The sequence below is a fragment of the Poromitra crassiceps genome (assembly GCF_964638095.1).
Source record: "Poromitra crassiceps genome assembly, chromosome: 11".
NCBI lineage: Eukaryota > Metazoa > Chordata > Actinopteri > Beryciformes > Melamphaidae > Poromitra > Poromitra crassiceps.
The window spans coordinates 36,419,194-36,437,279 of record NC_139643.1 but is presented as its reverse complement, the minus strand read 5'-3'; the positions used below and the strand labels follow the sequence as shown (position 1 = coordinate 36,437,279).

General features: G+C 44.3%; 1 protein-coding gene across 2 annotated transcripts; it reads right to left on the bottom strand.

Annotated features, from left to right (window-relative positions):
* Positions 1 to 253: 253 nt before the first annotated feature.
* On the bottom strand, positions 254 to 16,718 carry LOC310785202 (uncharacterized protein). 2 transcript variants are annotated; one of them, XM_083646197.1, is made up of 13 exons: positions 16,446 to 16,718; positions 15,804 to 15,872; positions 11,791 to 11,815; positions 7,202 to 7,288; positions 6,957 to 7,108; positions 6,477 to 6,596; positions 6,273 to 6,318; positions 4,593 to 5,715; positions 3,588 to 3,732; positions 3,354 to 3,443; positions 3,098 to 3,199; positions 2,400 to 2,952; positions 254 to 1,045 (listed from the first exon to the last, which is right to left on the bottom strand). In XM_083646197.1, the coding sequence occupies exons 1-13, from the start codon at positions 16,506 to 16,508 to the stop codon at positions 783 to 785; spliced, it is 2,838 nt and encodes a 945-aa protein (XP_083502323.1). In that variant the 5' UTR covers positions 16,509 to 16,718; the 3' UTR covers positions 254 to 782. The 2 variants fall into 2 exon arrangements, with proteins under 2 accessions (XP_083502323.1, XP_083502324.1); XM_083646198.1 differs by lacking the exons at positions 11,791 to 11,815; positions 16,446 to 16,718 and having other exon boundaries at positions 15,804 to 15,868.
* Positions 16,719 to 18,086: the final 1,368 nt, after the last annotated feature.

Genomic DNA, 18,086 nt, shown 5'->3' with positions numbered 1-18,086 from the left:
AATATTCTTCCTCCAATACATTAATTTTAAGTCTCACTTGCCAGACTATCTCCCTGCGCCGGGAGAGATAGGTTTTACCTAACAGGCCCGATTGTAAATAGCTTTACAGAGCAACAAACTAGATTAAAAAAAGGGCAATGACACCCATTTTAAAATCAGGTCATGGTGTGTGACACCCAAATGTGTTACACTTAAATTCTGTTACAAGATATCGCTGCTGCTACTAATAATAATAATTCAAAGACATGATAGATGCAGTTGACAAATGTTTTAATGTTTGCATCAAATTCCAACACTTCTCCACAAGATGGACAACATTTTTCCACAAACATCTAGGGCAGCTCCCAACCTTTTTCAACTCGTGGCTCACTTGAAAATCTCAAAAACGTTCGTGGCCCATGTCATCAAGAGCATGGAGACCAAAAATAATGGGTCTCAGAGCACTTTTTATTTATTTTTACGGTAAAGGGAGCTGTTCATCAGCACCACACAAAAAAACTAAAACTGATGGGCTGTCTGCAATGGGCTAATTAAGAAATAATTGATTACAAATGAAATATCTGTATAACAACAACCAATAATGTTTTGCAAATGATTTGGTGGCCCACTTGCAATATCTTCACGGCTCACGGGCTGGGAATGGCTGATCTACAGTAAATGAAAACAAGACAATACATTGAAATAAAAGGGAATTAAACATCAAACCCTATTTTCAAACCAAAATACTTCACCACAAGTACAATTATTTCTTTGTTTACAGGACTTTAACTGGAAGATGAAAATTATTTCCTAGCCACAAGTTCCAGGAGGGTGGAGGTGATTTTGTCCAGGCTGCTGGCTTGCGGAGGGCCCATCCTGGGGGGGCGCATCCTGTATCCTTGCTCCCTGTGGAAGGGAGGTGCAGAAGGCGGGGGGACAAAAAACTCAGCAGGGGGTGGGTAGTCTTGAGGGTGCATGGGTTCCTGGAACCTTTCGGGGTACATTTCTGTCTCTTCTGGACGGGCAGCATGTGGCGGCTGAAACATCCGAGGCCGCCCGAAGACCTCTAAAAGACAGGATACATGTAACATGAAAACAATTAGTGAGGGGAAGGATTTACCAAGAAAAATAACTATACACACTTGAGAGTGTACTGTACAGTATACGGTGTGTGTGTCGAGGGAGCAGAGAATGTAACTCATAAAACACAAGACTGATTTCGACTGTATTCGCTGTGTGCACCTTGCCCCGCAGAATTACTGCACACAAACTTGGAGGATTTAGTTAACTTTACAGGTGCAATGCATTTCCTCACATCTGATCAAAAACCGAACTCGTTACCTGTGAATATTTAGAGATGGAATAGGAATATACAGGGAAGAATGAGTTGAAGAACAGCAGATACTGAGCAATAGGGCAGCTGACTTAATATGCTGCATGTGGAAAATTACTTGTCATTTGTGTTTGATGTGGATCTACTATGTGCAACTGAAATATTCATCAGGAGCCGAGTGCACCAGCTGGGCGTAAAAAAGTCGGTCTTAACTGTTACGCCGGTCTTAGCTACGCCCGACTTTGTGATTTGAATTTACACCGAGCGCACCAAGCCTGACTTACCACGGTCGTAGCTGCGCCCGGTCTTTAGGCTGCGGACGTGCGCGTCCATGTGAATACGTACTTGTTGCCAAGCAACACACTTCTCTCAGATGAGCTCGAGACAGCTGACAGACAGCTCCAACTCAGCTCAAACTTATAGTTGTATTCAAAGCATAGAAACGTTCTCACAGCTAAATTTAACAGCGCCAACACAAACAAACAGAAACAAGATGCATGGAATTTGATCACAAGTGCAATGATGAATGCGATGGCAGACTGCGGGGAGTTGGCTTAGTCAGGAAGGAAGAAATGGAAACTTCTTCCGACGCATCAGCTTTTAAAAACCCGCCGACAAGCGGAGGTCCGGCGCCCAAAACGTCCATTTACAGCACACATAAATCAATATTTTTGGAGAAGATTCCCCTGCATCACAGGACTGAACGGCATTGACAGCACAGAGCTGTCAGTCCCGACAGCGCAGATCAAGATGAGACAGCTGTTAGTATGGGTACGCCTTGGGTGTAACTTTTACGCCTGCTCCATACCAGACGTAAAAGTTACACCCAGGCGCAACACGTATAGCCTAGGTACACCCAGCCCCCACGTGATCTGCTCTCAGAGTTCCCAGTCACTAGCGACTGAGAACAGGTCTGAGAGCAGGTCACGTGGAGGCTGGGTTCACCCAGGCTACAACACATACAGGGCTTAAGACTACATGGTGCACTAGTCATAAAATTAAGTTAGTCATAACTGAGTTCTACATCGGACGTAACGTTACACCTAGGCATACGCCCAGCTGCTGCACTTGGCTCCAGGCTGTTTACCTTCATAACGGCTTCTGCTTGTGTTTCTGGATTCAGGAGAGGAAGGTTGGCAGTATTCCTGGTATTGCTCTTCAGGTAACTGCTCTTGCTGCTCCTCCCAGCCTCTCCCACGCGGAGCTTCCTGAGGGTAGCGCTCCTCTGATCGCGTGGGCTGGTTCTCAAAAGGCCTTCCATCTGGCCCTTCACGGAGGCCTCTCCCTCGGGGAGCTTCCTGGGGGTAGCGCTCCTCTGATTGCCCGGGCTGGTTCTCAAAAGGCCTCCCTTCTGGTCCTTCACGGAGGCCTCTCCCACGCGGAGCTTCCTGAGGGTAGCGCTCCTCTGATCGCCTGGGCTGGTTCTCAAAAGGCCTCCCTTCTGGTCCTTCATGGATGCCTCTCCCTCGGGGAGCTTCCTGAGGGTAGCGTTCCTCTGATCGCCTGGGCTGGTTCTCAAAAGGCCTCCCTTCTGGTCCTTCTCTGAGGGCTCTCTCATACTGGCTCCGTGTAGACTCCTGTTCGTCCTGGCTCAAATGGTTGTAATCTTTGGAGATGACTGCTCGCCCTTGGCTATTGTGCTACAATAACAAGGAATAGACAAGCGCTTTCAATTTGCTTCTACTTCTTTGAGGAAGTGCGTAAAACTGAAACACATGACTGATAATAGACGCTATGCATATCCACTAAGAGGCCACTAGCAGCCCTGTGCAGGGTAAAACATACCACAGTCTTCTCAGATTTTTTTTCTTGGAATTCTTTAAGAAGGTGGCAAAGTTTGTCCTTGAGGAAGTCGGCCTCTTCCACGTTCTCAATTTCAATGTTGTTCTAGGAGAAGACATCAAATAGAACAGATTGAAAACAGAAAAGAGATTAATAAGATTTGTCCCCCCTTTTAAAAAGATCATTATCCAACAGCAATCATTTAATGCACACCTCCCTGTCGTGTATGTTGCAAAATAATATTTATTCATGTTCTTACCAACAAATCAAAGACCTTCCCTGTATCACCAGTCTTCTCTGCCAAAGACTCGGAGCTTCCTCTTGGGTAGGTTTCAGCATGATATGGGCTCTAAACAAGAATAAGTTTGACATCACAACAAATGAGCCCATCATTTAAATTAGTTACAAAATATCACATTGCCAAAACATTGGCCAGTTGCTTAGTTATCAGAATTAAGAGCATGTTGAGATTGAGAAGAGGGGGATGACATACGTCAAAAGGGTCAGGTCTCTGTGGTCGGGTCGGGTCGGGTCTCTGTGGTCCATGGACTTCTGGTCTTGTTGGTCTCATTGGTCTTGTTGGTCCAGGGACTTCTGGTCCTGTTGGTCTCGTTGGGTTCCTATATGGATCAGCGAGCCTTAAAGTAGAAATCAAGCACATCACAGAGAAATAATGTATAAAGGTGTAAAGATAAAGCATTTAGTAACACACTGTAAAAAGTCTAATATCAAAGATATTAACTAACCATTTGTCGTCTCTATATATACTTTAAGACTTGTCGTCTTAAAGTAAATTTAAGCAATAAGCCCCAGGATGCCGTGGTTTACAGTGATTTTAGAATGGCTGAGAGGTGTTCTAAGGCACTCCGTTGAACAGGCTTAACTGCAGGGACAGCCTCATTATTGCCGAGATATCAACAAGCCAGGGCTTTTCCTGGCTCAAAATGAGGCAGAGGTGGTATAGAGAGCCCGACCAACATATTTTTGAGATCGATTTTAGTGGAGGGGGATTCACAGATTACCGATAGGCGGCCGATATGGTATTTGTTTAGCTGGAATAAAAATAGACCTTTTCTATGTGGATTGTACTATGGAAAGGTACTCAGAAGGCTGCTTTCTTAAGCAAATAATGTTATTTAACAATATAAACAATATTTAACATTAAATTGGCAACACATCGGTGTAAATGCCGCAATTACAAATGAGAGAAATCCACAGAGTGCAATGTTTGTTAGAAAATAGTGTTTTCCATGAAGACATGATGCTCTGTGCAGGAAAAACCCTGCAGGCTAATGTTTTGAGCCTGACAGACGTTCTTACAGCCAGCAGGCAGCGGGCTTTAGCCAGAGACAATTCAAAAGTCTCTGGCTTAGCTAACGTAGCTAGCTAACATGGCGCAGTGATACTGCGATGTGTTGAGTATTTTACAATGGCTTTGAACACGGCTCAGCCAATCGCAATCAAGGACCGGAACTATCCGTTTTATAAGAACACTTACACCCCCTTTGCCCTTTCCACCTCCTCTTTAGTTGCATCAGAGAAGCGACTCTTCTTTTTTCTTTTTCCATTGTCCTCGTTACTTGCAGCCCCTTCCAGGAAGCGTCTGAATGGCTCTGGGATCTCAGACGCCGATCTTTTATTAACTTCCAGTGGTCTCTGGGAGGGAGGGGGGGCGGTTCTGCTAGGGCCGGGGTGGTCCTCTGCATTCCCTTGTTGTGGTGCTCCTCTTTCCTGGCGTAAGGCTCTGACCATTTCAAATAAATTATCTTCGTCATACGGCTGGACATTCTCCAAAGGTTCAGGAAACCTCCTCCTCTTGGCCTCTGGGTCAGCAGATCCCTGCCTGCCCGCTCCATTCTTGTTTCCATGTCTGCCTGACTCCCTGTCCAGGGACCACTGGTGATGTTGGTCTTCAGGGTAGGCTGGCCACAGGGGTTCTTCCTCAGGGAATGCTCTGTGTTGACTCTCCTCTTCAGGATAGCCGCCTCTTTTCCTGGTGCGTTCATCGTGATCACCACCATGGGAATAATCAGTGATTACCCGAGGACCTTCACCTGGATAGGTTGGCTCTGAATCTTCCGGTGGGTAAGAGTAACAGATACTCTCGGCTTCTGGATAGGCTGCATCACGAGGGTCATGGCCTGGATAGGCCTGCCGACGAGGCTCAGCGGCCTCAGCAGAGCGAACTCGCCCACGCCGAACTTCCTCAGAGTAGAACTGCTTGAGGGGATCACTTTCTGGGTGGGGCCTCCTTTGAGGAGGGCCCTCCTCAGGGTAAGGGTCTCCATGGTACGCTTCTCTATGGGGCATCTCATCCCTAGGATCACACCTGGGAAACCCCTGCGGCTCACTTCCACCTCTTCTGTACATCTCTTCTGCATAGCCCTGTTGATACTCGCTATCATAATCGGCTTCAATTAATTTTTTCCTGTATGCATCGCTTTCCATGTAATCCAGTCTTCTCATCTCGTCTTCCCTAAAGTTGTAGCTGTGAGGCTCGTCCCTCATGTAGGGGTCATTTGGATGGAAGGGGGCGGTGTTTGGATCATGGTAATCCATTGGTGCTGGTGCGTGACTCTGGGGGACATTGTGGTCCATTTTTTGCCTTTGCTTTGGTAAAACTAGAGGGAAAGAGTAAATGACGAATTTTAGTCGCAGTATATACTCATTTGTATAGCTTCTTTAAGCCCCTCTCCACTTGTAGTGGCCCACACCAATTTACAATCTGCAGAACTTATCATATCCATATTTTTTTAAAGAAAAAAAATCTTCTCATTTATAGTTGTGGTCATTTCATAATTTTCAAGAAAATATCAATATATCCAACTAGATTTGTTTTTTTGCTAGAACACTATCAATGGCCTTCAATCAAGTTGCGCACTGTAATTTACAACATATTTATGTTTTATGATTTCTACATTGCATGTGTTGAGGACTAATCTAATGTTTCCCAAACTTTTTCTGCCATAACTCACCTTTACCATGTACATTTTGATCATATTCAAAGCCTGACACTTCCAGGCCTACTCGACTATTTCTGTGAAATAGGCTGAGCAATTACTTGGCTTGATTTTTCCTTGGAATGTCTTAGGTAAAAGAAACTGTAAATACTGTAGTATATGATCTCACAAACTTTCCTGTTGATATATAGAATCCAAAGTAAAAGAATGGGACCTACCTCTTGAGATGTTTGATTTGCCCACATTCCAGTTCTTCTTCATTGGCTAAAAGACACACGAAAGTTAACATTAACAATTTGTACATACCACAAACAACTTCTGTTACTCTCTAAATTGATTTGATTGTTCAGTGATCAAATGTAGCTATTATACATTTACATGTGACCGACTAACTACTGTATGTCAGTATGTGTGTGACCCACCTTTGGACGTCCTGATCCATCCTGTCTCTGCAACACCTCTGCTTTTGCCCTCACGATCTTTCCGGGCTGGGTTTTTGGGTCTCCATGCACCCAAGTCACCAAGTCTGGCCGTTTCAACTCCTACATTAAAATCAAAGTAAAGCATTAAGTTGAGAGCACAACAGAAATTCAAAGGCTCCCACTCAGGGAGCTTTAGCTCAGGAGGTAGAGCGGGTCGGCCAATGACGCAAGGGTTGGCGGTTCGATCCCCGCTCCCTCCCAGCTGCTGTCGCTGTGTCCTTGGGCAAGACACTTAACCCTCCTTGCTCCCGATGGTGTGTAGGCACCCTGCGTGGCAGCCTGCCGCCATCGGTGTATGAATGGGTGAATGTAGACTATCTACTGATTGTAAAGCGCTTTGGATAAAAGCGCTATATAAATGCAGGCCATTTACTATTTACTAGCAAATATCAGTTTGTTCTGAAAATGCACACGCCTTACTATGTATTTCTGCCGGTGTTTACGTCCAATGAGATGATTGACCATATTGGGTAGGTTTCCAGGCAGGTCACATAGTTTACATAGGTATTTGGGGCCTGGCTGAATGTCATTGGCGGGATCTGTTTCAGGCACTTCTTCCAAATAGTTCAGACCTAGGAAATAAGAGAAGCAAAAATGTTAAAATGAGATTTTAAAAAATGTGGAATAAAACAAAACTATTTCAAGGTGATTATCAAGTTGTTCACCAATGATGGGCTCATCAAGCTTCAGGTATTGTAGGTATTGCAAAATGTCCTCGAAATCTGGTACAGTGTGCTTTCTGAAGGCCACGCCTGAGAAACCCAAACAATAGTTAGAAAAATATTAACATTACAACAGTGACAGTTCAGGTCATAAAGACTTATAAGTGCAGTGCTGACATTTTGTAGATAGACACATTTGTGTGTAGTTTAGCTTATATCTTTTTTTACCTTTATTTTACCAGGTAGTCACTTGAGATCAGTGAGCTCAAGTGACTATATGCAAATATCTTTTGTATGATTCACTCACGGTGTCGATTAGAATCAAACCATTTAAATCAAACCATTTGAAAAGAACATCTCAATTTCAGGCTCTTGCAATATAATAAAGGTAGATCTTTATTTTGTTGTAACATTTTTAAACAGACCGTTGCAGTCAACTAAGAGCTCATACCTTTATGAGTCATCAAATCATGTAAGCTTGACCCCTCAACACTGGCTGCCCCTAAGCCAGTAACATCCAAGCTACAGTACATGTGCTAAAAATATATGGCTCTTGTTTGGACTATACTGGAAGAAAGTCACATCAACAGTACCCGGGCGGCCGATATGAGTATTTGACTTGTCATTAACTCCTATTGAGGGTATCCATTAAAAAAAGTTCTACTCAGACGGTGACCGGACACAGCTGTAGGCACCCATATTTTAATCCAAGTTAAAAAGCAAAAAGTGGACAGCCTCTTGTTAGCAAATAAAACTGCAGACAGGTTGCACTCCTCTGTAATTAATATTCATCCACTGTGCTGAAAGCCTTCATGTCTGTCTGTAACCACACCCCCTGTTGACCTCCCACAACCCACCAACAAGCCACAGGTGTGCTCACAGGTGTGCTCAATCTGTCATTGAGCCTGATGAGCTCATAAATAGGAGTCGCAGCCATTGTTCGTTTTGCTCCAACATCAACCAGGACTGGTTCTTCCCTTTTCTGCTTGTCAGGTGCATCTTGAAACCCACCACTTGAGAAGTTGAAGGGAAATCCATCTCCCAATAAACCTGCTCTTTTTGTGGAAACGCTGCCTCACCCTCATGCCATGTCCCTAGGCTCCAGCCCTCTCAGCTAAAACATGGTCCTTCGAGCCGGAACTAGTGACATTCAAACCGAGGGATGAGTGAGAAAAGTCTTAGCCAAGCCTAAGCCTACACCTATGGACCTGATCATGATAATGTGCCTGGCTTTAAAAGCCTACACCGGCAGCCTGAAGCTGCTTCACAGTCTGACAAAGGCGTCAGACATCATTAGGCCACAGGAGAGGAAGACGAAGCGGGAGAGACGAGCCCCTGCCTACTTAAAGGACTATGTGATGGATTCAACAGAGTGGCAGCATGGTGGCAGACAGTGGCCTACTCACTCCCGGACAGGGCAAGACGAGTTCCAGACATAGCTGCTCCTCCTCTATGCGGAGCAGAGGCTCAAATCGATCCCTAAAAGAGATCTTGGACCCTGTCAAAGCAGCGAAGGTGGAGGGGAAACTCAAGAGCATGGATGAGCGTGGATGAGCTCTATAAACAGGAGCGGGAGGAAGAACATGCAGAGGCTTATTGGAGGACCAGGTTTGTGAGGCTACCCGGACCAGACAGGCTTTAACAACCCACCTGTCAAGAGCTATGAAGCTTAGGCAAGTGGAGAGGGAATATGAGAAAGAAAAAATAATATCTTCTTAGCTGCAGGAAGAGAAAAGGGGACATAATGCCAATGGCTCCCAACACTATTGGCTCCCTCAGCTGCCCAGCTTCACAGAGACTCCGCTGCCCAGTGTGCCTGAATCCCAGTCAGCCGATGTCCAACCAGACCTCCAGCATGCCACACTCCTGGCAGGGCCATTCTTTGCCGCCGGGCTCCTGCCTGATCCCGTCAGCATCCAGGCCATCCTCCGGAGCTGCTCCACCTGTCCGATACCTCCGCCTGACCCTGTGACTCCAAATATGCTCCTCATGGGGGTGGCGGGTATTGATCATGGACCCCTCAACTCCCCCGTTCTCTCTGGCCCATCAGAAGGGTGATCCAATCACACCCTGGATCAGATGGTCTGGTCAGAACCGCAGAGGTACAGGTCCAAAATCCACACTTACCTCAGACCAGTTGCGCGTCTAGTTCCGTTGCCTGAGCTCAAAGATGACAACACATATTAATGGACATGAATCTGGATTAAAAACTGCTCAGAGTTTTGGGGGCGGCAATGTTGAAAGTCTGTTTGTCTGTGACCACACCCCCTGTTGAGCTCCCGCAGGTGTCCCACAGGTGTGCTCAATCCATCACTGAGCATGAGCTCATAAACGGGGAGTTGAAGCCATTGTTTGCTTTGCTCCAACATCAAGCAGACTGCTCTTCCCTTTTGTGCTGCTCAAGTGCGTCTTGAAAGCCACCACTTAAGAAGTTAAAGGGAAATGCATGTAGCAATAAAGCTGCTCTTCTTGTGAAACCCCGTCTCGCTCTCCCTCATTCAGACCTCATGCCGTGTCCCTAGGCTCCAGCCCGCTCAGCTAAAACACATCCTGAGTAACAGTTGACATGAAAGAGACAATGGGATTTGAAACAACTTGACAGCTGTGGATCTTTGTGGTTCTTCAGCTTTCTGTTGTCCTGCATTGGTTTCACATTAGTTGAGGTATGGACTGTCTGTCCACATATATCCATGAACGCTTCCACCGTTTCACAATTTTCCCCGTCCTCTCGTTAGATACGTTACACATATGGATCACAAACAGTAGAGCCCATTCTTTATGATTTTGTTTTCAGTGCAACCAAGACTCTTACTTTACAAACTGTGGTTAAATAACCACAGCGTATGTCTTTGCACTGTAATGTGTAATGCAGAGTTCAGAAGGAAGGGTAATGAACCAGTCAATTGAAAGACAAACATACTGGTTCAACATCCAAAACCTAGTCTCAAACAAACGTGACTAATTGGCTCTGAGGGGCTTGGTGATTTCAGCTCTCTATCCTAAAACCCCACCTTCCCAGAGGTGCAACTAAAACCTCAACGCACGCAAATAATGTGAGTGTTATTCGACGATTGAGTCTTGTATCCTTGGCTGACCAAGACCCCCTGTAAAGTGAGTGTGCAGGGGTTCTTTAAGTGCGACCCTCGCGAACAGTGGCCCGCGATGAGTTAGGTGACATGATGGTATTTGGTCTGATTCGAAGTTTTAAAGCCAGAGTGAAACTAGACCCCCATAATGGCAACCATGTCATCATAAGCTTGTTAGGAAGGGGGCTAAATGATACTCCAAAGTTAGGCAACATCTTGGCGAGGGAAAAACATTTTCAAATGACTCCTCTTTTTCACAGCCTAATTTTGGCATGCATGTGTGTTGTTAAAACATGTAAAAATGGAGAAACTATTTTTTTTTTCTCCACCAGAAAACACAACACACATTTCTCACAATTGATGTGACTTTTAGTCGAGAGGCTATTAAAGAACATTTGTTTTTGGAATTATTTTGTGTTCTGCTTTTTCTTGGGCTTTCTTAGGGATCCAATGTTGGGTCCCTAAATTGGCCCTCGGTCACCAAAACCTTGAGAAGCCCTGGCCTAGAGGTATATATGTGAAAGGAAACTGTTGATCTTTGTATTGGAGCTTGGAGGCAGTATTGTGCAGCGATTGCTATACTTGCAGCTGCATTGAAAATGACTGAACTCTTCACAAAGTGGAGGAATTGAGGACTGCAAATGAGTGACCATACATCTCTTTGTGTATGGTCTCCACTGGTTCAGCTTTGAACACTACGGACCTCAAATTCTGCTCCACTCGCCTCCACTCACTCTGCTCCAAACGCCTGCATCGACAGGGCAGTGCAGGAACCAATATGAGCCGCAATCTTCTGGATTTCACAATTCTTTGATGATGTTGGGAAAACATCTTCATATATATATATATATATGATGGCAGGAACTTTTCAGCTACATTGGTTTCCAAATTTGCTATACCCACCGTAGACTTCTTGATGGCGAAACTGCTAAATGCCGATGCCACTTACATTTCCAAAGGGTAGAGATAGTAGCAGATTTTTTTCCCAAGTCACTGGTACAGCTTAATTGTACCTGAACAAAGTCTGAAAATCTGTTGACATTCTTTAAGTATGGGAAGTCATGATTGTTTTCTTCAGTTGAAACAAGTGGAAGCTCACTTGCCTTTCTTTGAATGCACACCACAATTCTTCCCATTAAACCAATTGTGTGCAATTGTCCAGCAGAGATCCAGAATGTAATTTTCACTCAATACATTTATATTTAACATATTAGAATATATTTTCCAACAATGCTGTCCCAAAAAAAGAAAGGTAAATAGTGACATTTACCTTTGATGTGTAAACGTACTGTAATAACCTATCTGAAGAGATAGGACACCCCCTTTAAGCCAGAAGTGGACCAAGATGGATAATATTATCCATCAAAAAACAACAATAGATTATAGTGACCTTTGTTGCCTTCATGTGTAGACTTAATAAGCTGTCAGAAGAGACAGCAAACTTACTATACAGGATACCGGGAATACCAGGAAGGGCCCAAGCTGACGAAGGTGAAAACTACTTACCCTGATCAATCAAGTAATCCTCTTTCTGCCAGGAATAAAAGGAGAGCAATAAAAATAACGTCAATCAGTGCTGGATAAACACGCCACAGTGCAGACTAGTGGCGAAGTTCACCTCTGCTACAAATAGAGAAAGGGTTATATCATGGAAACACACAATCCATTTACACATAAAGGTTCACCAAAACCACAGCTCATTTGAGGTGTAGTAAAGATCAAGAGTTAACGTATTTTTACCTTTCTAAAGGCAATTTCAGACCAAAGGCGAAACGGGGGCGTTTACGTCTACGAAAATGCATATTCGTAGACGAATTTTCGTGTTCAAACCCTTCACACCAAGAGCAACACGAATAACCGGGCTCCATGCATTCGAACAAAGATTAAAAATCCGCAATGTGAACTTGTGACAGGCAGCAGTGGCAAAGAAGCAGTGGAACTGGAGAGGAGCAGGTAGCCGTATCGCTCTGGCCAGGGGCCCCGGGAACCCACTCGCTTCCGCCTTGCAAAGCCGACTGTGATGCGCCGCTCCCCGGGGAGAGGGGCCGGTGAGGTCGGTGGAGAGGACCTCCTTAGGCTCTCTCCTCCTGCCCACCTGGACAGCTCTTTGGAGAGCTCTGGTTTGTCATTTGAGTGAGATAATGGAGCGAATATAGCGTTTTATAACTGAAGAGTGAAGCACTTGGTGTAATTTCATAATGGAGACATTATTGATTTCTCTCTGATCACGTTTGTAGGTGCGACTTGCGTCCTAGATCCAATACACAGTCAATTACCAGACTGTAGCCGCAAATCTGTAGAAATCGAAACAGCCGCGGAAAAAATACATGTGCACCGCGAATAAATTGAAGTTTCTGATTTGGTGTGGACAGGCGCAGAGATAAATGGCTTCAGGTTTTTTAATTGTTGTGCAATTTATTCACACAATTTATTCGCGTTTGGTCTGAAGAGACTTTCACCCCCCCTTATTTTCTCCCCAATTGTACTTGGCAAATTTTCTCCTCTGCTGCCCCGGTCGCTGCTCCACCCTCTGCCGATCGGGGGAGAGCCGTAGACTAGCACCATGCTTCCTCCAACACATGCGCAGTTGCCAGCCGCTTCTTTTCACCTGACAGTGGGGAGCTTCACCGGCAGGACATGGCACGTGGGAGGATCACGCTATTCCAACCAGTTCCCTTCCGCTCCGAACAGGTGCCCCGACCAACCAGAGGTGGCGCTAGTGCAGCGACCAGGACACATACCCTTAATCCGGCTTCCCACCCGCAGCCACAGCCAATCATGCCTGTATGGACTCCCGACCAAGCCGGAGGTAACACGGGGTGCGAACCTGCCACGGTCTGAAGAGACCTTAAGTCAACTAACGCATTTGAATGCTCACCATTCTTTGTTAGTGTCAAGAGTTTTAAACTAGATTTTTTATATACTGGATAGGGAGGATCTCTTTGAAATGTAACAGCTCATCATGAGCTGCAGTGACAATGCAAGAATGATGTGTCTAAGAAACATCCTGGAAGAAGGTTTCATTAACTGTTAATGAGCTAATTAAATTTTTAATATGTGTATCTATATGTAAGAAAGAAATCTAAGATGCCCAAAGAAATGGGCAAACGGGTCCAGCACTCAATAAATGGAGAACCTTTGGAAAGAAGCATTTCACTTCACAGTGACATCCTCCAACTGAAACACGGGACTGAAAGTTAGAGGGCATCTCATGAAATACTGTTCCATATCGCTATACACCAATTACCACAAGTGAAATGTTCTTGCTTAATCAGAATGACAAAGATGACTTGGCTTGACCACCTGCCTCCACTGGTTCTATTATCATTGTTGGTAAGAGTCCCGATATTAGACTGATGTGGACCAAGAGAAATGAGAGTTCAGCCATGAGGTGATGCTCTCCAGAAGACATGGCACTGAAGACTGGAGAAGAAATATTTTGAAGGTGCAAAGCAGTATTTCTTGCAGCTGTAGCCCCATAGCAAATGTGAGTAGTTCCTGTGTTACATTTCCTCTGTAAACGCAAAGTTGATCACATAACGTTCCACATACAATGAAGGGCTGCAACGTGCAGGAAAAGGAAGTCGAGTCTGACAGGAAAACAACATCTACCGGTAGATCTACTAATTCCAGGAACCTCAGAGTGTGTCTGTCTGTCCTTTGCATATCTCGAGACGCATTTGTCTGATCGACTTCACACTTGGCCGGTGTGTTGCTGGGGGCCCAACGACGTGCAGTGACGGTTTTGGACACAGTCATTCAATAGTAATAACCTGACTACACAAGCTAACAGCGAGCCACTCAGCTCTGTGTCTGAGTGGAGCTGGGGCTCTGACTGGCTGAGCGCCATGCTCAGTTAAACTGCCCAAGAGAGAAGAACAAGCGCACACAGGAGAAAAAAAACTGATGTGGGAGGAAAGCTGCAAGCAGTAATCGCCCTGTTCCCAACATGCACATATTGAACGGGCACGCAGCGTTCAAGAAAGACATGCACATATTGAATGGGCACGCAGCGTTAAAAAAAGCTGCACTACAGGCATGCGCGGTTCTCAAAGAAAGCTGCAAGCAGCCATCGGCCCATACCCGACAGGCATGTTTTGAACAGGCACTGCACTAGCCCACCTGAATGCAACACCATGTCAACTTTCCCACTATGTGGCATTGCCAAAATTCAAGGTGTGCTCTTCAAAAATGACCATGACACCGCCTTCAAGACGGCCAAAAACATATTGGTATTTGGTTTTACGAGCTGAAGAAAGTAAACATTGTTGAATAAATGTGCAATTATTTGTACACTGCAGCACCCAGAGAGACTGGTTTATAGACATCGATTAAATTGTGGCAACAAGAGACTTTGATGACCGTGATACAGCCTTTTTGTGTTAGCTTAGCACAACCACAAGTGCAAATACATTTATTGTGTCACCTTCACTGGATCATTTTCTCGCAGACTGGAGAATAATGCAGAATTTATGCACAAGTCACCAAAGTGTCACAGTGTCACAGTGTGCACAGGATTTGTGGTTAAAATCTGGCCAAGACAAAAGGCACAAGAGTTTGCCCATCGATGTTGGAGGACACAGTTCATACCAGCACCACATCAGGGATCCAAATCACAACAATGTATGATGTAGTAAGGATAGCAGGGGATCCGAACCAAGGAGGTCCCATGCAACATCACTTGATGTCAAGTGCAGGAACTGCGTTCCAATCGGCAAGTAGTTCCCTAACGAAGTGGACTGCACAGGGTATTCGGCCATGTCAAGTAAGATTCCAAGCCGTAGGGAGCCAAAATGTTCGGTCCAAAGGTAACTGTGTACCTTGTAGGGAAGAACTGAACAACGGTACTTCACTTTGGCGGAAGTTGACATGCAAGATTTCCCATCAGTCATTGCGCTTCGCTGCCGAGAAATGTTAATGTTGTTATTAGCTGTTATCTTAGACAGCTAACGGCTATGAGCATCCATGGTTTTGCAACTTGAAGCTAGTACGCCCGTTAAGTATTTATTTGCCATAATAGCAGCGCCGCAGCAGCAGTCACCACAGGGCAACGCACAGAGGAAGTAAACTATGACGTTAGTGACATTGCAGGGTGTTCTGAATAGTGGAATTTTGTCGAGGGAAGTTCCCTTAACCGGCATTCCCGAGCACGGAGTAGGGAATACAGTCTGAAGTCCCCTGTGAAACGGAATGCAGCCAATATCAATGGCAAATCATAGGACACAAGGATCGAAATCAGTATCAAGTAAGGAATGATGGTCCTCGGATGTAAACAAAAGCAGGGAAAGGCTGCTAATTTAGAACATATTTGTGCACTTCCTGGTTCCAAGTAAGGTTTTATCTTTAACCTGCAGAGATAAGACATGTGATTAACTGAAAGGCAAATATGCAGATCATATTTAGAATAGTAATAGTTTTTACCTAAGTCTATCATTGATCCAGCATTTTAACGTGAACTAAGCATTCACTGTGCAATTAGCTATTTGTACACCACCCATAGACTGTACCATGTAGCCTACCTTCAGATGTCCCGCTGTGGTCAGGTGTATTTTATACAAGGTGTCACCTCTGATGGATTTGCTGCAGACCTGAGGGAAAAGTCAAAATATCAATCACGAACAAGAAAACCTGGTCACCAATGATTATTCGTAACATTTGATGCATGTGGGTTTCAATATCGCAGTCACTTTTATTGCCACAGTAGGTCATCAGATATGAGAAATTTGATTTACAGGCTGAGGAATACCTTCTTTCCTCAGGCCACAAGACTCCTCAACAAATAAAACACACAACACCTTGACTGAGTGCAATGATTCTGTTGCATTGCCAGCTGCACAAATTGTCTTGCCCTGACTGCACCTTCTACCGACAAACGGTGCTATTTTTTATTATTCTATTTAATTTCTATTGTGTTTTACACCGTTTGCCTTATTTACGTTCTTTACACATATTACCTGTCTACTCAATTATAATGTCAACTCTGCTTACTTGACTATCTACTGTTTTTGTTTTGTTTTGACTTGCGCCTACAACAGAGTGACAATAAATAGGCTATCTTGAATAAGTGTATGCAGCGTCGCGGTGATGATGTAATTCGATCATCATTAATTGTATATTTATGTTGTATTGAAAATGGGTCTAATTTAGCTCACTTAACTTACCAAGCAATCAATGAAGTCAATTGGAGGAGCCTCATCCTCGTACGGTGTTTCGAGACCGTCCATTGTTGTCGTTAGCGTTAGCCGTTACCTCGCTAGCTAAATGTGTTAAAGCTAACGCACTTACGCACCCAAGGCTCTGCGGTAACGGCACTAAGTTAACTTCTTACACTCAGCAATATTTAACACAAGTCAATGGTTTATGTAAGATGCTGCAATATATTTGGCTATTTTTCGTTATTTCGCTACGTCGCAAATTTACGTCAATGAGTCGGTCTGGTGGTCGGATACGGAATGGCCCTACTTCCTGCACCGTGGACGGGTGTTGGCTTTGGCTCCCTGGGATGCCCAGACGAGCGGAGTCATTATTTCACACCTCCCATACAAACACACATTAAACAGTGACCTCAGTCATGACAGCGGTTTGGCATTGACTACGCATGTTTTCCTCTGTGTTTATCTGCACGACTGGTTACACACATACACACGAAACTCTTGTTGAAATCACAAGGCATGACAATCACCTCTTTTTTCGTCGACTCCGTCCTCGGGACTATCATTTGAGTAAAACGAGTGTACCCTTCGTCTGCATGGCTTATGACCGTTGATGCCTCCTGCTGGCCAGGACCCCCAATTGCACGCAAACCCCATGGTTTGGGGGGAGGGTTGTACTTGTACATATTTCTGTAATATTTGGTTCTAAGAATTTGCTTTGTATGTACATATGTACAAAACTAGTAATAATATGTGTGTTATAAGTCTGGTTTTGGAAAGTGTGGTTCAAGCTGCGCAACATTCAGTAGACTGGATAATAAAACTATAAAGCTCCTTCACTCTCTTCACTACTACAGCGATATCAGCAATTTACACAGATCTGACAATTTCACAATGTTTACATGGACACAAATCATAAAGTCAAACATGTATAACAAGCAACTTCTTCATATTTACATGTAACTTTTAATATACAGGTAGCCTGCCTGTGACTGATTATAAATCTTAATTTAGTATATTGTCAGTAGTAGGCTATATAACACAGAGTGAGGAGGTGGAAAGAGGAAAATAACAGACATATGGAGAAATAATCTGCTGAATAGACAAATCTGGTGCCCCATCATGAGGGACAGACAGTTCCCCAAAATTAAGAATGACTGCCAATGGTAATGTCACATTGTCACTGGCTGATGTTGGTTAGGAATAAAACACATTTTAGATTAGACGACAGAAAACTGGTTGCCAATTTCCTCTTCTTTTCTTCATATTATGAAACTGGTGTCTTCGTCCCTTTTTTCCAAGCATCACCAGGGTAAGCAGGTGACAAAGCAAAATTACAGCAGACCTTGTGGTCAAAAAATAAAAACACTATTGCATTGCTAATGCATAGCAAGGATTAAAAACACACCTACGCATTGTGGCACACAGGCCCTTCCTCATTTTATCACCCCTGCCCTGTACCAAAGAGCACCTTGCTGGTTTTTATTCATCTTTCAAAAGATGCACTCCTCTCTTTGCTTTTCTACCAAAGTCAAATTTTTACTTTAGTTAAATTACTGGAGTACTTGCTTTTAAAAATACTTAAGTATGCAAAGTACATTTTCTTTTTAATGTCAAGGCATTGTTGCATTATTGTCATACTGCATTTAC

What these genes read in the sequence shown, in the direction of transcription:
- LOC310785202 (XM_083646197.1), bottom strand. Translation starts at nt 16,508, where the DNA reads ATGGACGGTCTCGAAACACCGTACGAGGATGAGGCTCCTCCAATTGAC. An exon ending in CCACAGCGGGACATCTGAAG is followed by an intron (nt 11,816 to 15,803) that starts GTAGGCTACATG and finishes TATTCCTGGCAG; the next exon opens with AAAGAGGATTACTTGATTGA. An exon ending in GGATTACTTGATTGATCAGG is followed by an intron (nt 7,289 to 11,790) that starts GTAAGTAGTTTT and finishes TGGGTTTCTCAG; the next exon opens with GCGTGGCCTTCAGAAAGCAC.